Source organism: Chelonoidis abingdonii, chromosome 18 (genome assembly GCF_003597395.2).
Source record: "Chelonoidis abingdonii isolate Lonesome George chromosome 18, CheloAbing_2.0, whole genome shotgun sequence".
Taxonomy (NCBI): Eukaryota; Metazoa; Chordata; order Testudines; family Testudinidae; genus Chelonoidis; species Chelonoidis abingdonii.
Genome location: NC_133786.1, coordinates 19,231,706 through 19,254,806, shown reverse-complemented (window position 1 = coordinate 19,254,806; position 23,101 = coordinate 19,231,706). Strand labels below are relative to the sequence as shown.

At 44.4% G+C, this 23,101-nt stretch overlaps 2 protein-coding genes across 6 annotated transcripts in view; both read right to left on the bottom strand.

Moving 5' to 3' along the window:
* Positions 1 to 218: 218 nt before the first annotated feature.
* ATP5MG (ATP synthase membrane subunit g) lies at positions 219 to 7,380 on the bottom strand. The gene is made up of 3 exons (XM_032777170.2): positions 7,237 to 7,380; positions 2,643 to 2,803; positions 219 to 408 (listed from the first exon to the last, which is right to left on the bottom strand). The coding sequence occupies exons 1-3, from the start codon at positions 7,298 to 7,300 to the stop codon at positions 310 to 312; spliced, it is 324 nt and encodes a 107-aa protein (XP_032633061.1). The 5' UTR covers positions 7,301 to 7,380; the 3' UTR covers positions 219 to 309.
* Positions 7,381 to 8,939: 1,559 nt separating this feature from the next.
* The window catches only part of UBE4A (ubiquitination factor E4A), a 28,356-nt gene continuing 14,194 nt past the window's right edge, over positions 8,940 to 23,101 (bottom strand). For all 5 annotated transcript variants that reach the window (XM_032777175.2, XM_075073561.1, XM_032777171.2 and 2 more), the window contains 10 exons: positions 22,309 to 22,616; positions 21,165 to 21,297; positions 19,381 to 19,568; positions 17,716 to 17,816; positions 17,474 to 17,587; positions 15,608 to 15,782; positions 15,294 to 15,474; positions 14,050 to 14,197; positions 11,553 to 11,710; positions 8,940 to 10,202 (listed from right to left, as the gene is read on the bottom strand). In XM_032777175.2, the coding sequence (XP_032633066.1) occupies positions 10,064 to 10,202; positions 11,553 to 11,710; positions 14,050 to 14,197; positions 15,294 to 15,474; positions 15,608 to 15,782; positions 17,474 to 17,587; positions 17,716 to 17,816; positions 19,381 to 19,568; positions 21,165 to 21,297; positions 22,309 to 22,616 (1,645 nt within the window). In that variant the 3' untranslated portion in view covers positions 8,940 to 10,063. The remainder of the gene's footprint in view (positions 10,203 to 11,552; positions 11,711 to 14,049; positions 14,198 to 15,293; positions 15,475 to 15,607; positions 15,783 to 17,473; positions 17,588 to 17,715; positions 17,817 to 19,380; positions 19,569 to 21,164; positions 21,298 to 22,308; positions 22,617 to 23,101) is intronic.

Sequence of the window (23,101 nt, the reverse complement as noted above, 5' to 3'; positions counted from 1 at the left end):
AGTTTCAATCCAAGTTAACCTGCTCTGGTAAAAGATTCACATTTTCAAGTGTTATGGAAACAGGATGAGGTATAACTATTTCCTTATGTGTGGTAATGCTTGAAGAGGGATGGCCTCCAGGCAGCTAGATACTAACTGATGCTTTCTTCACAGCTGGCAAAGGTAACAGAATGGGGACAAGCTCACACTGTAAACACCACTAACACAGACCACCACAATTCCACATCATTTCCTGGTTTTATTTTGTCAAATACTGTTACAGACTTAGGGGACAAAGAAGTGAAACATAAGACTACTAAAGATTAGTCTTCAAACATTGTATCCAATCAGGCTGCCTCTGCCTATGATCTCACCGATGTAAAACCACATCAGCACCTCTGTGGCCACCAAACCGTTCCTCAGAGCTTCCTGAAAGAAAGAAAGCCACAATTTAGAATGTTTGCTATCGCAGTAACGTCTCCCTTTGTTTTGTTAACCATACACAAAGTTGGGTGGCTTTCTTGCCATCACAATCAAAGTTAATGAGATAGCATTCTTGCCTTTAGCTGAGGATGCTATTAACGATTTACTGCCCCCCGCCCAAGCAATCATGGTACATACTAATGTGCACTCAAGTCTTAAGTACAGCTTAGCTTTCAGCACCCTTCAAAGAGAAGGTTTTAAAGCAGAAATACTGAAAAGACCATCCAAGTTTTAGTGCCGAGCAATACACTAGACCTATGAAATAGCTGTTCAGTACTGGCGGGCAGATCTGGACCTATTAACATTTGAATCACATGAATGGATGTTGAAGAAAAGCCTGCTGCCAAAAGCACATCTATACTCTACTAGAAGTGGTAGGATTAAGAAATGAAAAGTTGATACATTAAAAATGCTATTTAACTCTTAACCTGTAAATTCTCCAAGTGTTTCACTCCTTAATGACAACCACTCTATTGGTTTTCATGGCACAAGTAAAAGCTTTTTAAGCTAGAATGCCAGTGGTTCAGCAAGTTCCTGGAAAATATTATCCTGCACACAAAATACCTGCAGGTCTTAAACTACATCTGCTAGGCTCTAGAGAAACATGCAGAAGTACGATGCTTCAGGATCATAAGATCAGACCTCTACTTTTTAGCTAATTCTGAAGCAAAGATGACCCATTTTTATTTTAAAAAGTTATTTTGAAGACTGACACCATATAAATGAACAAGGTTTTCAAAATGCTGAGGAAACTTCAGGAGGAGAGATTTAAATGTGAAGAGTTAAAGGGGCATCCATCAGAAGACCCGGACTAATCAATTAAAGAACCAGATCTGCAGCTAATACTTTCAGAGAACTATTCTTCATTTTGCACTCCCATTCCCAAGGGAAAGAAGTGTTACTGAATTACTCTTCACAGATCAGGAAAGGAGTATGCTAGTTGGGAAAAGGGCCTAGACATTACTGGTTTGTTGGACCCTGCTTTATTATTTATATTGTAGAAATGCCTGGAGGCTAACCCCATCATGCAATACAAGAACAAGGGGACATTCAATGAAACTGAAAAGCAGCAAGTTCAAAACTGATTGAGACAGAACTATTTACATCGATGATATGAATATTCAAATATATAACAGATATTTGCAAGAGCTGGGAAGGGAATAAGGCACTCTAAAAATTAAGAGTTAGAAGGAAACTTTCCTTGGGACATAGCTACCCAACTCTAGGTTTTTTGCACCTTCCTTTTAAGTATCTACCACTTGCCACCATCAGCGACAGAATACTGGACTAGAAGAACTACTGGTCTGATCCAGCCTGTCAATGCCCACATTCCTATTAAGGACAGAATATTTGAGGGGAAAAATACAGCTATGAGCCTAAGCCAAAAGAGTTACAGCCCTTAGAACAGGGGTTCTCAAACTGGGGTTCGGGACCTCCCAGGGGGTCGTGAGGTTATTACATAGGGAGTTGTGAGCTGTCAGCCTCCACCCCAAACCCTGCTTTGCTGCCAGCCTTCATAGTGTTTTTAATTTATAAGGGATGTCACACTCAGAAGGTTGCTGTGTGAAAGTTGTCACCAGTACAATAGTTTGGGAACCACTGCCTTAGCAGGAACAGAACACAGCCCCACCCCTCCTCACTGCACTGTAGAAGGTATCAGTGTTTTAAAACTAGCCTTAAGCTTTTGGTTGTTATTGCAAAGGTCAAACAGCAATTCCAAACTAGTCAATTATCCAATATCGCTTCATACTACACTACACGCTGCGCTGGCTATGTTGATATCTCTATCAGAAGGGTGACAGCGCATCCAGAAGTCCCTTTGACAGTAAGGCAGCAGCAGACACTAAGTGGAAAGACCACCATCTGTTCATACCAAAGTGTATATAAAAGCTCACTAGGGAAAAAGCCACCATACGGCAGAAGTGATATCTGTCCAGTCAAAACTTTTTTTGCCACAGAATAAGCTCACTGAGAGCACAAGTTCAACCTGGCTTTATCAACAATTTGTCTACCAAATTAACTGTTCTGTCCAAATAGCAAGCACAAGTCACTTTCTGGGCTGCTTTTTATGCTGCTAGATCTAGCCCAGCTAAAAATGTGTTAACCAGCATGGCTGGAGAAACCCCCAAGGGAAACACGCTTCTATTATTCACATCCGTTCTTATTTAGCCTGCAGTTACCTTGACTGTGAGCTGTGCGAGGTGACCAGACTGAAAGCTTTTGACCATAGCTTTCATGCTGTCAATGGCCTTGGGGATCTCAGCAGGGGTTGGAGGAACCAGCTCAACCTTGGCATAGTGCCAAAATGTGGCCAAACGAGGCCTGGAGTAAGTCACAGCAGCTGGAAGAGAAAAATACCAGGATGAATCTACTGGAGACTAAAAGAAACAGATGTGTGGGCCGGCCACAAATATTTATTCATGCGTCACATTCATTTACCGCTTTCAGACTGGGTGCATGTTTGGTGAAGAGTCAGAGCTGCTCCTTGGTAATAAGCAGATATTTAATTTTTAAAAATACAGTTCTAAGTAACCATCCAGTGCTCTGGCTGCCTATTCCATAAATTAAAAAATGAACAAGTCAATCACAACATGAACATGAAGGACTGCCTATATATATATATATATATATATATCAATCATATATAATAATAATATATATTATGCCATAACACAGGTGGGGTCAATGGGGGAGCAGCAGCAGTCAACTCACCGCGGTGAAGACCCCACGGTAAGTTGATCTAACTACATCGACTTAAGCTACGTTATTCACGTAGCTGAAGTTGCATAACTTATACCAATCCCCCCCCACCATCCCCTCTGTGTAGACCAGGCCTTAGAAAGGGGAAATAAGAATTTAGCTGCATGCTCAGAAAGTTAACAGATCTGGACTCTGGCAGACCAGGTGTGGGATGGTGATTTCAAATATCAAAGACCCCTCACAGAATACCCTGCTGGGAGCTCCTTCATTTATGTTGAGGAAGCTCCAGTTCAAGCACCTTTTCTGATCTCAACTGTGGCAGCACCTCACAAGGAGAGAGGCAGTCTCACAAGTAACCAGGTCCCAAACCTTTTAAGGGTTTTTCTGTGAAAACAAACACCTGGCATTCCACTCCAAAGCTTACCAAAGCCAGGGGAGATTACTGGTCTAATGTGCTCCCAACATCCAACTCCACTTAATCAGGCTGTATACAACATTAAAGGTACAGAACATGTGTATCACAAGGAACTTAGCCATTCAGGAAGCCTGCATTAAAAGTTTAAAATGTGATGACCCCAGGTCAGTATCTAGTTCTACCAGCTGGTTATGAATTGTCAATCAATTAGCTATAAATTTAAGTTGCCAGAAAATGATTAGACTAGAAGATCAATACCATCACTGTTCTTTGCCAGCAGAGAGTGTTATGGATTTTAACTAGTAAGAATCTAAGGAGACATTTTAGTTGCTCCTATTCTTAAGATGTCATGCCTCAATATTGGAAGCATGAATAATTAGATGTCAGAATTATACTAGTCAAACCATTTGAATAAGAATGGCCATATTAAGTCAGAACAATGGTCCACCTGACCCAGTATCCTATCTCCTGACTGTAGCTAATGCCAAGTGCTTCAGAAGGAATGAACAGAACAGGCAATCATGAAGTGATGCTTGTTGTCCACTCCCAGCTTTAGCAGTCAGAGGCTAGGGACACCCAGAGCATGAGGTTGCATCCCTGACCATCTTGGCCAATAGCCACTGATGGACTTCTGCTGCCTAACTAGGAAAAGCTTAATAAAATGTGTTTCAACAACTATCTCTCCCCAAAAGCTGCAGAAGTGGTCATGTGAAAACAGTGTTATTGTTTGAATCAATCAGAACTCCTGCAGCATTCTGCAAGGATATTGTCTTAGGCTGAGAGCATTTAATCATAAGAGTTTAACTACTAACAGTTATGCTCTATATGGTGCAAAAGAATTACACATTAGGTAAGCTTCAGCCTACATGGCCTGCAAATTACATCTCTTATACAAGTCTCAGTACACACACTCACACTCTCTCCCTCCTCTATTAGGATAATTAACACTGTGGTGGAAATTCTCCAGTTTCCATAATCACAGCTGAATGAAGTCTTTATTCATGAAGGTAGAGTCCATCTTTTGTTTTAGAATAAATGACCTTGAATTCAGCATAAGTTTGACCAAAAAAAAAAAAAAATCAGTATTTTTTAAATTTACAAACAGCATTCTGAGTACAACTGGATACTTGTTCATTAGTAACTCAAAGAGGGAAACCCATTCTCCAAATTAAACCCAGAATAAAGTGAGTCTCGGAAAAAGAGCAGACACTCTGCATGCACCCAAAATATCAAAAATTCAGTCTATTAGACTAACTGAGAAAGTCAATTCCAAAGTCAAGGGCCTTTGCACCACTTCAACCCTTCCACCAAATCCCACACTTTCTTCAACTGCCATGGTAGTTGTTTTGTGGCACGATCTAGAGTATAGCTAAGGTCTTCAAACCTCAAAAGATGTTCAGCCTAGGTCCTAAACTATATAGTTTATGCCCTTTACCCTTCAACAGTGAGGTCATTTTCAGTTGTGGATATTGTGAAGTAGTTTGATACTATGCCAACAGAGCCACTTATTTTAAGCCACAGAAATAAAAGAAGTTTTGTTAATGACTACCTCATATTTAACATCCTTAATGTTTCTAGACCCTCAATACGTCATACCTTTTCTATTTTTGATTCTTCATCAATACACTTCATTTTGATGTTAGAGACATTCTCCCTAGCTGGACAGGCAGATGGCAGTATTTTTAAATGAAAACCTATTACAGAGCAGACCATGTATTTCATCTGGAAAAGAATCTCAGCTAATGTAGGCAAGGCTGCATTGTAATTACAAAGCTCTCACCGGCTGAGATATCTACAAGTGGAAAGAGCCAAAAATACAAGATAAAGTGGGTTTCAAGACTAGCATAGAACAAAAAAAGAAAAAAGGAAAAAGGAGAAACAAGTAGAATTCTTAAGAGCTGATACAGCTTGTTAGCAAAAATAAAGCTTATACATTTGCTATTAGCAACTCACTATCCTGATTCCCTATTTCACAGATACCTGTCACATCCATTATGCTCACAGTCCACCACGTCATGCACCTCACAGCATTTCCCTTATCACTACATTGTAACTTCAAATATCAGAGCCCAAGTTAGTGCACCCTGTACATCTCAATCTGTCTTCAAAGATACAGGTCTAGGGGGCCAAAGGAAAAGCAGTTCTGCTTTGGTTTTATACTGCTGCTCATCACCACAGCATCTGTGCACTTCACATGTAAAATAGGTAATAGCAAAATCCATCACAGATGTATTGGAAACTCTGGCATCTCCCCCTTCGGGGGAGGGGGGGGTTCCAATTAAAAAAAATATCAATTTTGTTAATTTACTGTTTTGGTTAAGATTGGTTTATTGCAGGTGATTTGGGATTGATTTCTTTTGGGTAGAAGGAGGATGTTTTGAGGATCCACCTAGTGGTGGAAACGCCTGATTTCTAAAAGTATTAAGCACTCACTCCTCTCAGACTTCAGTGAGATTTACAGGTCCTCAGTATCTCTGGAAATATGGCTATTAAGTGTCTTCCTGATCAATTGCCTCTAACCCCTTTCCCATTACAATTGGAAAGCCTTGTTAGACATGGGCCTTACGTTTAGGAGGCTCTCTCCCCACCATTTTTGTTTACTTGCCAGTGTGATAAAGTATTAAACTGGAAAAGGATACATGGACTCTGCTGTATGACCTTTGGAAGTCACTTCATATCTGTACCTCAGTTTTCCCATCACTAAAATAGGAAAAATGCCTTCCTTTATGAAACCCTCTGAGAAGTATTAATTTGAAGGGAAGTTGTGCTTCAAAAGGGTGTTCCTTCATTACAAGGTAATTTCTCTTTATTGTAGACATAAACTTAAATTGGTCTATGGTTATTCTTCCCCACTCCTTAGCATTTAGTAACTCTACTTACTGCAAACTCAGGTTTTATCATCAGTGAAATCCTACAGAATCTTGCAATAGCCAAGTTTCTTAGTTGTTTAGTTTCCCCTTTTCACTGATCCTGAACAGTATGATATAGCCTCTAGCTACTCAGTGTTCACTTAAAAAGAAAGAAGCTCGGCTAAAAGATATATAGAGTGAGTCACCTGGACAATGACAAAAATCCACTTCCTGCAGTTGAAGGAAGTAACACGAAGCAGAGGCCCAGACCTTAAGACAACTGGACTAGGGGAACAACCCAGTGACAAAGGCCATTCAGCCACATCTTCTACGGAGACAACACAGGGTGATACACTCACCGTCTCACACAGACAACTCAGACCTGGGCCGTGAATTATTCAAGTCAAGGCCCCACATGTCCTGCCCCAGGTCCAGACTCCAGATAAAACAAGAAGAAGAAGGTAATAAGCGAAGATGATGTCAGGGTCCGTTTGAACGCATCTGGCGGCCCGTGGCCCCGGCGGCTACTGGCCGCCCCCAGCTAGAGCTTTACCGAGGGGCGGAATCGATGCCAGACCGGACCCCCAGGACCCGGCGCTGGGGAGGGGGCACAGTCACACTGACTAACTGGCGGCGCGAGGGTTCACACTGCTGGCCAGGCCCCCATCTGCTGAGCGGCAGGCCCCGCACCCCACTACCATTGAGCGCCGCCCGCCCCTGCCTCGCCTACCGGCCGCGCCGCTCCCGGCTTCCCGGGTCGGAGCAGGGCCGGGCCGGAGCCCCGCGCAGACCCCCCCGGCCCGCTCTCACCGCTCACTAGCTGCGGGCCCTTGGTGGCGACGCGCTGGACCAGCCTCTGGGCGGCCTGGGCCATGGCGAGACCGGCGCGGGGCAGCTGCAGCGCCTGAGGAAGAGGAAGGAGCCGGAGCCTGAATGTCACCTACAGCAGGACCCCTAAGGGCCCCTTGCGTCAGGGCTGCCCCGCGAGCGCCTAACACCGCCGCCGCTCGTCACACCCCCAGACGGCCTGTGCGCACTCCAGCCCTGCGGGGAGGGGCGGGGCGTTTTGATCAGGCGCCTGCCGAAGCCACCTATGGGGCACGACCGGCTGCTCACGCGCAACGCCAAGCTGGTCTCTTCGAGGGAGCCAAAGCGGCGCACGCGCAGAGGCCTCCTGTGGCCGGTTCCTGTCCCTGCCCACGTGCTGCCCCTGAGAAGCGCGCTGCAGCCGGCAGAGTTTAGGCTGCCGGCCAGGCCAGCGAGCTAACGCTGGGAGGTGGCGCCTGGTCACACCTCAGCACCTTCTCTGGGACACTGTACGAGTGGCCTTAGAATGGGCTGGCAGGAGGCTTGCTGTTAGCTTTCAAAAATGGATTTACCAGAAGTGCTTTTTCTTACGTGCCCAGGGCTGGGGTAGTCAATAGGCAGACTACAGGCCAAAGCTGGACTGCCAGATGCTTTTGAATGGCCCCCAGAACCTTTTAACTATTCTTTATTATTTTCTCTGGAGTCTGTACCTTGACAAAAAAATAACTGGCTACCCCTGGCCACTGGGATATGATTTGTGTGCATGTCAGCAAAGCCAAAACCTATTGGAAGAAAACCCTCTGCCTTGTGCACTGCCAAAAATGCCACTTCTACAAAATTGCTTGTTAGGAGAATCTAATCCCAAAGCTGTAACCTATCAAGGCAGCTTCCAAAACTGTACTTGTATAATTTAAGATTAAGTCCTACCATTTTAATGATTTAGCACTCAGACTCTCCCTCTTCTTCCCATTTGTGTTCTCAATGGCTCTAAGGCATTTGTAATGAAACTATATATATCGCAGCCATAGCTAGGTAAACACTACACCATGTTTTGTTTTAGGAGAGAGAAATTATAGCAAGTCCCACTGACCATCTTAGTGAAGTCCTCTGAACTAGAACACTGTTGCTGGGCTGGAGATAGCTGCCACAAAAATCATGTTCCTTATTTTTCTGCCTGTGTCTGATGCCCTGGATAGTTGTCCCTGTAGTACTCCCTTCCTCCCAGCACAAAACCCCCTCTTCCCACAAGCTGAATAGTAAGCCTTCGTCATGCATAAGTATAACTAAGTGACACACACCTGCCCCTCAAGAATAAAATATATATTAAACTATTTATTTAGGGTCAAATTCTGGCATTTCTAGGTTTGCATGAGTGCACATAGATATGACCGTCAGCAAAGGAGCCTTATGTTTTAAGGCCTCATCTAGTAGGCTCATCTTAACCGATTCTTTAATGTAACCAGCACAGTAAGCCCAAGCTTCACTCTTAGTTTTCATTATAAAAATGTCAGCTGTTTCTGCACTCCTTGTTGCAGACAGATCCCCAGTAGAAGGGTATGGTTATGACCACAGCTGGGGAAAACTCAGCTTAGTAGCTGTATACAATAACAAAGAAATTGTCACTTGAGAGACAGGAGTTATACCTGCCCCAGATCCCCCATTCAAAACAAGCTCATCTTAAGACCAAATATGCACTTTACAGAAACTTGAAGCCTGACATTTTTATTGATAAAGCATGTGTCTAAGTATATATACACACTGGATACATATTAACATGCACAAAGTACAGTATAAACGTAGGCAGGATTTATAGTGTACCTGTATGAATATGTACACAGTCTATGCACAGTGCTGTTTCCAATAGGCTCTCAAACCTAGCAGATGGTCATTACTAATTAAGGTTAATTTAAATGTGGAGACTCAACGAACCCCAATTAGAGAACAGCTTGTCCTGTGTGTCTGGATATGTCAAGTTCCTGCATGGCTGCCCCTCAAGCAAAACAGCAGGTAACAGATCATTAGCTGTCCCCAACAATCAAGTGAGAGGCTTTTCTAAAACCAGTATGTTTTTCCAGCATGACCTCCCTAGTCCCAGTGAGAGTTTTGTTATAGCAACGGCTAAATTGTCCAACTATCCCCAACAGATTCACATCCAACTTCTATATGATCTTCTAAATGTTTTGATTTCAGTGCTGCCCCATTGCAATGTACCATGCTGAACACAAACCCTTGTACACAACCAATATTTACAGACAAAATTGCATAAGAGAACCTCTTCCATCCTCGCAAGCCTCAAATTTAAGAGCTGCTGTGGACAAAGGCATTTTTTTTCACATTAAACATCATATGATAGAACATTACATAGTTTAAACAAGTCTGGAGCCAAAGCAGCAGTAAGAGAGAGAAAACTTCAGTCACAAGGAAGAGTTTTTTGGTGGTGGCTGACAGCCACTGAGATGTGTGACATGACAGTCATCAGAAACAGTGAACACTGCGAAGAACAAACAACACAAGAAAATTAACCAGTGGCCAACAGAGCAAGAAGGGACTTAGGATTCCTGTGCTGAGAAGCTGTAGTGCAGTTGAGGTTTCTGATATTATTGAGACGTCTTAATGGAAACAAACAAAAAATAGAAGGGGATAAAAGGAAAGGCCTAAGCAAGAGGCTCCAGGTCTAGTAGCAATGCACTAAATGCAATCTTGAGTACAGAATATATGGTAGTGCTGATTCACAGGTTCTCTGGAGCACCAGCCATCATCGTTGCAAGGGGATTTCACTCTCTTACAAACAAATTATTGTTCACTTGTGTCAGGATGTTTTTTCATTTGTTCATTTCAGTGTGTTCTCCAGCTGCTCCTTCTGCTTTTTCCTCTCTGCAAGCCACTGCTGGATCTTCTCTTTCAGTTCTATGTTTGGTCTGATCTGGTCCATAGTGAGGGGGCTCCGATTAAAAGGATCTGTCTGGTCACTAAAAGAAAGAGAGAAAGTCAAGGAGACTAATTCTCTGACAGTACTGTCCTTTGATTAAAAACTAAATGTTATGAAGCCAAGAAACAGGGACCAGAGACAGGCACAGCCCCTGTTCCATCAAGTGAATCAGACCTGCCTGTGGAGAATGAGCCTCTAGGTGCAGGGGCGGCTCTACGTTTTTTGCTGCCCCAAGCACGTCAGTAAGGGAGCCTTTGGCGGCATTTCTGCTGGAGGTCCGCCCGGCTCAAGCGGATTCGGCAGCGTTTCTGCGGGAGGTCCGCCCCACTCAAGTGGATTCGGCTGCAGTTCTGCAAGAGGTCTGCTGGGCCTGTGCCTTCAGCGTACCCGCCACTGAAACCGCGAGACCAGCGGATCTCCCTCAGAAACACCGCCAGAGGCGGCCTGACTACCGTCCTCACAGCGACCAGCAGGCTGCCCCCGCCGTGACTTGCCACCCCAGGCACGCGCTTGCTGCGCTGGTGCCTGGAGCCACCCCTGACTAGGTGTAATCATTAGGCTTTACCCAAAAATCCCCCAGAAGACTGACACTTCAGAAATGACACCATCACTCACATCATTCTCAGTGGTACATTTGAGGCTAAAATTTCAAGGAAAGCAGAACAGGTTCACAATAAGCTTGAGTACCAGATTATACAACAGTACTTTAGAGAGAACTTAAACCACAACCCAGATCCGTTAGCAAACCTCTGACTCTTAACACATAGAAGATGATTACCTAGAGACAGACTGAAATGTGCTACTATTTGGATGAAAAAAGCAATCTCCTATACTCATGCTTTATGGGAAGACATTTCTGGATTTTAACTGTACTCACTAAACTGTCAAATCTATTCACTGACTTTTGAATAAACCAGGATGAAGAAACACCTGCAGTTTTCCCAATGTTGAAATTACCTTTAAATAAAAGAAAAAAAAAGTCTTAATCTCCCCACCCCACCCCCTTCAATTTGTAGGTCTGAGCACCTCTCATATGCTTTATTCCATTAAAAACAAGAGAAACAATCTGGTCTGTGCAAATTTGGACATGGATGCAACTTGTAAGTTTCAGAAAGCTGAATTCCACAGGGTCCAGGGCACACAAACTGCACACAGCTAGATAAACAGTTAGCACTTTAGAGAGACGGATGGATTACAATGTCAGTTCCAAATCCAACAACGCTAAGATCCTAGACTCTGGAGCAACTGTGGGAAATTTGGAAAGAATGACTGTCTGCATGCATGGGAATGTCCACTCTGTCTTGCCTGAATCTCTGAGAGCAAAAACACTAACCCCTCCCCACCAAACCCTTAGTGAATCACTAACTCCTCACTCAGACACAATTAATACCTGAGGAGATGCCTGGCTATAGTTGACCTATCCACGGTGACTCGGGAAGATGGCAGCATCACAGGGTCAGACATTAAAGTGCTCATGATAGGATCAAGGAATTCATCACAGGCATCTGCATAGGTCTCCTCTTCCTGCTGCTGTCGGTCTGCAAGAGACTGGTAGATACATGCACAGCTATTAACACTAGGTTTTGTGAAGCTTTGTCAAGCAGCTCAAGTTTGCACATTCACAAAGGAGTGGAGCCTAACAGTGCAGAAAGTCAGGCACTTCTTCTCACTTGCAAAGTAGCTGGCAGAATGTGTCCATGCACGTAACTGGATGCTCTACCAAACCTTTTGGTTTGGTTCTAGAGCTCAAATATCAGCATGGCTAAGAAACTGCAGGAACCCAGAAAATATATCACAGCTATGGCATGCAAATAAACACTGGGCACACAGCCTTGCTTCTGCAAACTCCTGAAGTCTAATGGTTCTTTAACAACTGTAACTATGCAAATTAAAGTATCATCAGAATGTAAATCAGTTCCTGGTTTCAGTTTCAGACACAGCAAAAGCATCAAGAATATATCTATCTATTGGAAGACAGGAATTGCCAGCTTTCCCTTGGCTGGAGAGAAGCCTCTTAGAGCAAAACTGGGGGTGGAAGCTTTTAGGAGGAGCATAGCTATCACTACTGATCCACATCACGGTTGGAAGAGCATGGCTATCACTACTGTGCAGCATCATGGTTGTAACTTTCCATCAACACCTGTGCTGAAGCTGAGAGCGCCTAGCTCTGAGGGGGTTTCCAGAAGCTGTTACAGCATTCAGCCTTGTCTAGGTAGACTAACCTCTTTGCATCAGGGATCATCTTTTATTCGTTTGTAAAACACTATGCATGTTTACAAAGCTACGTACACATATTACAAGCAGGGATGGTATTTTTAACCTATTGTTCAAGTTGCCCAACACTTCACATAGTAAGACCCTGTTTTCATTGCTTATAACTTTGCCAATCTTGAATGGTTTGGGCTGAAATTTTACATGGCAGGTGTCTGTCTCAGGCTTAATTTATTTTGGAGAATTTCAGCCAAAATAGCTCAGCCATCTTCAAGAATGAAGCTAGGAAAATAAGTTGTTATGCCCATGTTAAAATATTCTAGCAAACGTTTCTTTTAAAAGCTCAAGCACAACCACACTTTGGAGAGGGGACTTGAAATTTGGCAAGGGGCTCGTCTGTGTATCAGGGAGGTGCCTTTTGCCATCCTTGTGAGAATCTGCTCACATTCGGCCTTGGGAAAAAACTGCAGTTTATATACGCTCATTAGAGACGTCTTAGATATTAGCAACTAAATTCCCAGAAGACTCTGTCTCCACTGGGCATGCTGTAGCCTGGGTCTGAGCAGGAATTTGCTCAAAACTGTGGCTCTAGGCTGCTGTGGGCTGTGCAAGGTTTGGGCATGGGAAGGAAGAGGAGAGAGTCTGTCTCTCCTATGTACACAGGGTACATCTGCACAGAAATAAAAGACCCACAGCATGGACGGCCCGGGTCAGCTGGCTCAGGCTGTGGGGCTAAAAATTGCTGTGTAGATGTTGAGGCTCAGGCTGGAGCCCAAGCTCTGGGATACTCCTGCTCACTGGGTCCCAGAACCCCAGGGCTGCCCAGAGCGGGGGGAAGTGGGGCAATTTGCCCCAGGCCCCACAGAGGCCCCCACGAGAATATAGTATTCTGTAGTATTGCAACTATTTTTTTTGATGGAAGGGGCCCCTGAAATTGCTTTGCTCCGGGCCCCCTGCATCCTCTGGGCAGCCCCGCCAGAACCTGGGCTCCAGCCCAAGCCCAAATGTCTGCACAATGATTTTTCAGGTCTGCGAGCCTAAGTCAGCTGACCCCAGCCAGACATGTGCCTTTTATCCCTGTGCACACATAGTCTCAATGAACCTGCTGCTGCTGCCCAGGCAGTGAGCAAGAGGAAGCTGCCTAGTCTGAATGCAAAGGGAGACAAGAGATAGACCCTGTAGAGGTGGGGGAAGCAGACTGACACAAGGAGGATAGGGAGACAGCCTGGACGGGAGAGGGAAGCTGGGAGTCAGGGTGTGGGAGGAGACTGGGACTGGCTGACCAAGAGGACTGGAAACCAATGGATGGGGGAAAACAGGAGATAAATCTGACAAGAAGCCAGGATGCACAGCAGTGGGGAGAAGTGGGACTGCCAGGACAAAGAAACTGCAAAATGGAATCCCGGGACAGAACGACACTATGAATGGATGAGGAGCCCTGGAAGGTGTACTGGGACAGGGAGCCAGGGAGAGACTGAAGAACGTGAGTGGGTGTTGGCGGGAATCACAATTGAAGGCAAGGGGAGAAGGAGAGGGATAAATCAGATAAGGAGCTGATGGGCACATTCAAGAACTTTGATAGTAAAATATTAATAGAGAACTCTGCTTAGAGGGACTATCGATAAAGGGATGAAATCACCAACACTGTCCTTCTCCTCCTCTCTTACTCCTCTCACCTTGATCCTCTCAGCCAGGTTACTGAAAGCCACTATCACGTTGCCAGGCTTATTGATTTTCTTTAGGACTCTGACTGTCTGAGCAAACAGTGTCGGCGAATAGGAGCGCCCATCCTTGGGCACCGTGGCACAGAAATTCTCTTCATCGCTGAACCCCAATTGCAAAAAGAAAGAGAATGTAAGAGTTGACATTTGTGAAAAGGGGAGTGATTTGCTAGGCTGCAGTTACAACAGAGGCAGGGATAGCTCAGTGGTTTGAGCACTGGCCTGCTAAACCCAGGGTTGTGAGTTCAATCCTTGAGAGGGCCACCTAAGGATCTGGGACAAAAATCAGTACTTGGTCCTGCCAGTGAAGGCAGAGGGCTGGACTTGATGACCTTTCAAGGTCCTTTCCAGTTCTACAAGATATTATTGTAACAGCTGAATTGCTTCAGTAAACATATACAGAAGATGGCAAAGTGAAAGAATAACAACCATAATAGCTAAGTCATTTCTTCTAGCTAGTCTCCACACTGGGATAGGCTTTACACTAGCTATAACCATATTTAAAAACTCTGCTACTGCTGCCAGGGGTGTAGGTGTTTTCTCTGGCTAGTATGGATGGTTTGGGGGTGGGAGTGTGTTTTAAAACACTATTATAAAATGTGTTATATCCTACCAGGGACACGGAGCCAGTGTATAGCATAGCTTGACTACCATGATTTTCAAAAAAAGACAAAATGAATAAATAAATAAATCACAACATACAAAAAATCACCACACGACACACTGGCCAGGGGACTGTGAGACAACTCTGCTAACCACCACCATGTTTAAACATGATCACAGCCAGCAGAATTCAGCTCCCAGTGTAAACAGAACTACATATATCACATGAAATGGCATTATATTGGCCAGATTTCCTAGAGAGAAGTCTGCTATACTGAAGATACAGACTCTCTATTATTCGGAGTCCATCTTTAAAGTCTTAAAGATTTATTTGCTCAGATGAGGGGAGGTTGTTTAAAAACAAGTTTCAGAACCCAAAATAATAATTTCTGGTTGGATTTATGCTGACTGCATAACTCAGGATAGAATTTGATCCTCAGCAGCATCCCGCTAACGGAATTATCAGGATAAATAATACCAGATAAATACCACAAATCATTTTTCTTTGCCACCCCAGCAACATGAATCCATTGTGTAGCGGGGTCCTATTTTTCCAGGACTGCTGCCCCACTGCAGCTTCTCAGACCCTCACATACCCAAGGTTTAAGTAGATGTTGCAGATGTCAGAAACGAGCTGCTGAGGTTTGAAGTCAAACTCGCTGAAATCCTTGACTTTTAACGCTCCCATTTTAGGGCCAACCAGGTGCTGCAGGAAGTAGTTCAGCATGGAGATGATGCGCTCAGCAAGGAAAGGGTGCACAAACAGGGATTTGATCTCTGCAACAGAAGCCAACAGCTCTCTGAGCATCAAAATAAATCAACCCTTCTGCACCAACTCCTTAAACCAGGCAAAGCTCTCCCAACCACTGCCACTCTCCAATTTCCAGCCAGCAGGATTTGCCATCCATACCTGAGGTCAGAAAGGCCAGGGTTCCGATGGTTTCATTGGACATGATGTTGTGGAAGCGAGCCAGCTGACCAAACATTTGCAGACTGGACTCCTTCTCCCGACGAGCCTCCTGGGACAGGTTGTCCCACTCACCACGGTCCTTCTCTATCTGCTGAACTTTTATTTTACTGAGGTACTGTAAAAATAAAGCAGAGGATGTGACAATGGTCTACTTAGTAAACCTGGCAAGCTCGGAATGCTTTCATCGCCACTCAGATGGGAAATCATTCCACGAGGTCAGTAGGTCTTGGGAAGTCTCATAGAAGGCAGATGTGCACATCAGAGAAACATCACTACAAAATTAGCAACCTCAGGAAAGAGGGCCTGGGTTGAACTGGACCACGGAGGCACTCCTCTCTTTCCCTGAGGGTAGGTTGAAGCCCCTTGACAGAGCAGTTTTGGGGAAGTCTTAACTGCTGCTGCCTGTGACCAATGTGGCTTGTAGATAAACAGAGGATTTAAGTCTAAGTACTTTCTATTGTGTATTTGTCACCAGCACCAATTACACAAATAAACCAAAACCAAGAAAGGAAATAAATTAACCCAGAGTATCAGTTGAAGTTCTGGGTGCCAGGCACAACAGAACCCAATTTACAGACTGGGCCTCTCCTCTGCCGTGTCAGCACAAGTTCTCACGAGCTTCCTACTACCAGCAGAAGCGCCGACTGATCGATTCCAAAGAGAGTTTAGTTCACTGTGGCTAAAGAAGAGATCAGCAACAATTACATGGGGCCTCAAAAAGGATCAGGGAAACTAGGAGAGAAAAACTGGTTGGTAGGTGGGTGGAGGAGGACTGAGTAAAGAGTGAAGCAGATTAATTAAGGATTTCATTTCTTGGAGTTAAGTAAGATTCACCCATAACACGGAAGTAAATTTTAAGTTTCTTCGCAACTATGGATCTCTTTGCATTCCCGGTGATGTAGTGAACCTCACACAGCAGAGTTCCAGGTAACGGTAAAGTCCCACAGCGAGCCAACTCTGTCAATGACAGGAGCTCTTCTGAGTTTACACAAGGCTTCCACGGCCACATACGTTTAACAAACAAAAACACAGAACATTCACTTAAACCATAAGCAACATTCGGAAGAACCTACAATCATTCAAGCAGGTGGGTTACATCTAAACTGCCTGCCTCATTTGCTAGTCCCCAGGCCCACACTTCTATCACAGGACATACAGCTGAGCTCTCCAAACAAAGGGCCCTTTTTATAGTAGCAAAAAGCAGCTCCAAAAGATGTGGTTAGAAAATAATCACACGCTGGGGACAAAGAAGTTCATCTGAGTCTGATGCCTTGTAAGCCCAAAGGACAAGGCTGTCTTGAGACAGCAGCATCTGTTAAGATAACAAGGAATTTGCAAAGGAGGCCACAGGGATTTGGTAATCACAAACTGCAAGATGACTCACACGAGCCAGCTATAGCTCAGATAAGCAATAGGTAGATGTCCTCACGACTATGCCAATGTACTTCAGTCCTGACCTGAAAAACCTCCTTCTGTTTTGGCTTCCTCCCTCCCTCCAGCCACACTAATTGCTCTGCCGGAGTCCTGTGGTTCTATTCCCAGGTCCCAACACAGTTTGGCCAATGTCCTTCAATGCCCGCCAGCACCTCTCACTACTCCATCTCCTGGGTTCTCCTGAGCAGACTATCAATCTAGCTGAACTCTGCCAAACTGCTTGAAAAGCATCTAATGTAGACACACATCGCTAGGAGCGAGGATGAGCCTAATTTCACTTGTGATATAGGTCTGATATTTTAACCAGCCATCTCAAATAAAGGAGCTGTGCCTGCTTCTGGTGCCACAGCTAGAGCGCCTTCCAAGCCCTACCTGTATGGCTTCATCCAACAGGAAAATGGCATCGTTCATGAGCAAGTTAAGGAAGCGTAGGAAGAGAGGAGGGTTCATTGCCTCTAGGTTTTCTGAGGCATAATCAGCCAGACCCTACAAATCACACACAGAAATGATGCATTAATGCTCCAGCACAGTTCAAACTTAAGGACACATAACTCAACACTTAATACAGCATTGTACAAACCAAACAAACTACTGACGTGCTTATCTTGGCTTACCTTTATACTTTGCCGGTATGACTCTGTCCCCCACATGTACCTAAGAATGGGATACATGGGTCGACGATAGTTAAACTTCTGCTCAAACTGATGTGGATCCCCTAAATAAAAGCAAAAGGGAGAGGACGTGTCCATTCAGCAGCAAGAATCGGCACTGTATTTTTAACCTCTCCACAGTTCACACATAGCATCAGGCCAGGGGAGAGCAACACTTGCTCACTTCCTTGAGAAAACTCAAAAGCTCACTTCCCAGTCCACCCTGCTCAGCAAGGAATAATTTTCACACCAGGTTCCTGAAACACAGCCAAAGTCAGGAAGCAAGAGCCAATTAAATGCTATCTTTTCTTACTATGCAGCTCCAATATTGTATAAGCTTCACAGAGCCCAGGGACTTTATTTTATACAGACTTTACATGCACTTGGAGAGTTTTACCCAACTAAGACAACCAGTCTGGCTCAGTCTGGGGAAGATGACAGGACTCTGACATCCGAGAGGTTCCTGTACTATTTTAAAGGAGTTGTTAAAGTTAACAGGGGAGATAAACTGTCCTGATTTTGAGGCCGCTTTACCTCAAAGAAACAGGAAAGAGACCAACACTAGTGCCTTTGAAAGTAAGAAACTTTTAAAAAGTGACTGGTACATCAAATGCTTTTGCTCCACTTTCCCTTGGAATAAGCATACCAGTTAATAACAGCATCTTGGGAGTTCACTGCGTTTGTGTTGTTGAAACCACTTCCCTGGCAGTGGTTTGCAATAGCACAAGTGCTGACTGTCAACTCACAGGAAGCAACCAAGTTGAAGCGCTCAGCATCAGCCACCCTCCCACCAGACAAAGGGCTCAATCCTGTTCCTATGCACATCAGTAGCAAGGCTATCACTGACTTCAGTGGGAACTAGATTAACCACTAAGCATGTAAGGCAAGCAGTGCTGATTCAGTCTGCTGAGCTGCTGGATACCTCTTAGAGATGATGACCCTGAATAAACAATAATTGTGTTAGAGCACAATGTCAAGATATAAAATTAGTGTGCAAGGGCCAGTCGAATGCAGAGTCCCAGGTCCAGGAAGCAGAGGCCAGAAGTGCTGCGGAGGCAGCACACTTAGACTCTAGTTGTGAGACGAGAGGGGAGCACCTCTCCTTGCTCCATAGTGATTCTCCCTCTCGGATTGAGGTGATCAAGAGGGAGAAGAGAATCCTGACTGGGATGTAGGGCAGTAAGAATACAAATGTGCCTGGGCGGGCCTCTGAGAAAAGCTACCTATGGAAGGTCTGTGAGTGTGGAAATGTGCTTGTTTCCCCCTCAGCTGAGCAGGTTCATGCTTAAATCAGTTTGAGTTTTACTGTCTTCAATGGGAGCAGGATAGAACCCCTAGTGGGCACGGCTAGATAAGTACGTTAATAGACCTGATTAGACCATGAAATGTAGCTTTCCAGAGCACCTATTTTCCTGATATGTTGCAGTTTTGCATGTATCAGCAATTCAAAATAGATGCATTTTTGCCAAAGTGCCATCTGTTTAATATGGTCTAATGGATTTGACCAAGCCTGAATAGATTAGGTTTGGTGCACCACTGTCAATAGAACAAGGCATGTCAAAGCCTGTGGACATCTTCCAACAGATTCTTCTCAGGGTACGAGACAAATCCCTCCCCTTCCCTGTTTACCTGTAAACTCAATATCCACAAAGACCTTGATGAGTGCCTCTGCAAGATGGGCAGCATGGCGGTAGGAGCAGAACACTTGCTCACGATGGAACATGCTGGAGACAAGTGGGTTCTGGACCTGATCTAAGTGAGGCATCACTGCTTCCAACACTTCTGCCAGCTTGGCTCGCAGGTGAGGATTCTTCATCCTGGAAAAGAAAAACCGATATAATAGGGCAGTTTAGCGCAAAAGGGGAATTTGACTGACCAAAGAGAATCCCAAAGATTGTGGCCATCCACATGGGGAAGGGCTGGCTAACATCACTACACTTGTGCAGCCAAACTTCTGACATAACTGAAAGCACCTGACCTACCACTTGCATTCCTAACAGCATGCCACGGTCGTTCTCAGTCACTAATGGTTAAACCTCAGACAGAGGGGTTACAAAGGGAGTGAAGCTTCTGGCCTCATCCCTCCTAGAACACTCTCTCAGCGATGCATACTATTGCACGTTCGTGCTTGCTCATCAGTTGCGGCTCTTCTGCCCTAGCCCACATGTGTTTTGATGGCAAACATTCTGTTATATCAGCTCTGTGCTGAACCTGTCTAATGCCTCTGTCTCCTACTTACAGAACAGAAGTAGTATTTTGAACTTACAGAGTGCTCTTACTAATATATCTGAGAGCATCCAGCAGCGGTGGGTAAGCATTATTGTCCCCATTACAGAGGTGGGGCACAGGGGTTTAGTGACCTGTCCAAAACTGCAGAGTCAGTGAAAGAAGTGGGAACAGACCCCAAGTCTCCCAACTCCCATGTTGGGCAGTTGCAAATAGCACCCCATGGAGAAGCTGGAGTTTACCTGCTCCTGTTGTTGCCATGAATATAATTATGCACACACAAATATTAACAAATGAATGGCATGAACACAGTGTACACAATGATATCTTACCACAAAGATCATAACAGCTCATAATTTTGTTCAGTGCTTAGGCAACAAGCACCGAGGCAACAGAAGTCTCAGAAACAACTAAAATAGACCAATCTAGACAACCCCTATTTTGATCATTAGCAAAATATCCAATTGCATAAAACAGGAAACTTCCCAAATCAGTCATGAACATGAAGCAAAATCTCCATTCTTCAAAGAAAGCACAAGTTCTACTAGGTGTGAGGCATCCTGGCAGTAGTAGAACAATAAAAGGAAGTATTTTTCAGGTGCTTTTCAGATAGATCAAGATGTGCTGACCTCATCTGTTACATGAAAACACACTATTGTACACACATTCACTTGCTTGCCAGACTACCCCTCCTGATGCCCCAGCACTCTTCCCTACAACTGTAAATGCTGTGAAAATCCCTTTCTTTTTTTGACACAAAAATAAAACACCTGATTGTGAAAACAATTTTAGGAGACGCACTTCAGCTTCCTCCTTCAGAGGACGTATGGGGAAGATTGGGGAACAACATTTAACATAAATGCAAGTGTCGGGCATTCCATCGTTACTCAAAGTTCACTAACAACCAACTGTAACTAGATAGGCTCCCAACATTACAGTTCATTTGGCTTTAACAAGTAACTAAATGCTAAACTCTCATTTGTGCCTTACAAGAGCTTTGGGGTAAAGTTCTTTGCTTATTATGCCTCTCGTGGGTAGAATTCTTGGCCATCATCCCGGTAGATCAGCTAAGTCATTAACGTTTACATCAAACCTCAAGACACCCCTTATGATTTTTACTTGTTTGTTTCTCTCTCTGGATGCTTTGCAGTAAATGTAAAAGGACAAAGGGCTGGAAACTTATCTACCTCTCTACATCACCCATGAAAACAGTAACAAAGTGAAAGACATGCTCCAGAGAGTCTGCAGAAGTCTCCAAGATGTCATCAGCAAAACGCCGCAGGAAAATGAAGAAATCACCCAAATTATCAGAGAAGAATTCTGTGAACAGAAGTCATAAGTATTAGTGTCTCCTCAGGAAGTTCCTTCAGGCACTCTTTTCTATCCTTCCCTGTATGTTTCCCCCCAGTGCTTCTAATGGCGATTAAAATTAACATGGTTGTTTAATGACAATGAACACATGAAGCAACTGGCGAGGATGCCAGCACAGCCCGTAAAAACTGTATCCCTAGACCTAACAGGAACAACTTGTATTTACAAAAAAAAAAAAAGAAATACAATTTTAAGGATCCCCAAACTGATACAATTTACTGTACACGGAGATCACTTCACCCCACCATGGAGGCAAGTCACCTTTGGGGTGAAACTTGGTAGCTGTTTAGCAGTACATAATAGTAAACCACAGCTGAAGGATCCATATCCAATTGAAACTGCAGGGGAAATGTTAGATGAGTAATTACATTCTGCCTAAACCGGAATTTGGCAGGACATTGGGATTGGGCACTTCAGCTCCTACAGACAGTGCCTGATACTTTTAAAAGGGGCCAGGACCTTAAGTTTGTCTCATCTGAAAGACAGTACTTCCACCAGCACAGAGACCCCTGTCAACAAACAGCGGTGTTGGTTGAGCTGACACAGAACAGCGCTATCTACTGGATCACCAATATAACATCACTTCCTGGAAAATTCAGAATTTCCATGGACATTTCCCATGCCAGCACACATCCAGGCCAAACCTGGCTTAGCTTGCACAATCTGTTTAGAACCACAAGTTTATGCTCTCAGTCATTTCTATGAAGCTCATCACTTTGTCCTCTTCACTCTTGAAATTTTGGAGCAGAACTTCACATTGTTTCTGGACAGGTCCTATAGCCCTGATTTTGCAAAGTGTCGAGTTCCTGCAAAATGCAGGTGCTTAGCACCTCCAAAAGAGTCAGGCCATATATTGTATACATAATGCAAACTGAAAAGGATCCTAAAGTAATTTTAAGGTGAGAAGTTGCTTGGCCCTCTGCCTTTAAAGGTGTGTTTGTTTTAATCAATCTCATTCACCTGGTACGTAAGCCAGTGCACTGTGCTCCACCTCTGGCAAAGGGAATGTCAGGTCTATAGGCTCAGTCCCTTGATTTCCTATAGCCAGCTGGACCAGGAGAACTGCCATGGACACCTGCAAATTCAGGCAGTTCTGTAGCATCTGTGGCTCAGTCACTGATGTTTTGGTGGAGAGATAGACAGTCATCAGGCGTTCAAACTGTTCCCGCAGACTGTCTGTTGCGGGGCTGGAACTTTGTTGAGCCTCTCGCCAGGCTACTTGCAGCCGGTGAAGGCTTTGGTTTATCTTTACCATCTGATCATGCAACCTGCCCACAAAACAAAAATGAGAATATCAGAGACTAGATGAAAATAGATTTGGTACAGATTGCCCACATAGCTCATAAATGTGCACCCACTTTTACTCTGCTTGTATAATACTGAGTGGCATTGTGCAGCTGGCTGAAGCAGCTGAGAGGGCAGAAAAAAGCAGGACACAGTACCAGCTTTAGAAACTGCTCCATTCCATCTGAATAACCAGAAAGAAGGATGTAACTGAGTGAGCGTTATTTTAATCCACCGTCCTCAAATTATCCCCCATGAATAATACTGTCTGGTGGTCTGCCGAATGGAATACTGTCAGAATCAGACAGTGAGAGATTGGGAGGGTGCAGTTCCAAAAAAGGAGCTCTCTTACAAACTGGTCTGCAGAATGCAAAATCTTGTGATCCACCAGTGCTAACTGCACCAGATGGCTAGCTTGGCCTATGCAGTTGTAAATCCTCAGATTACCAAAGTCAGAGATTTTCTAGGT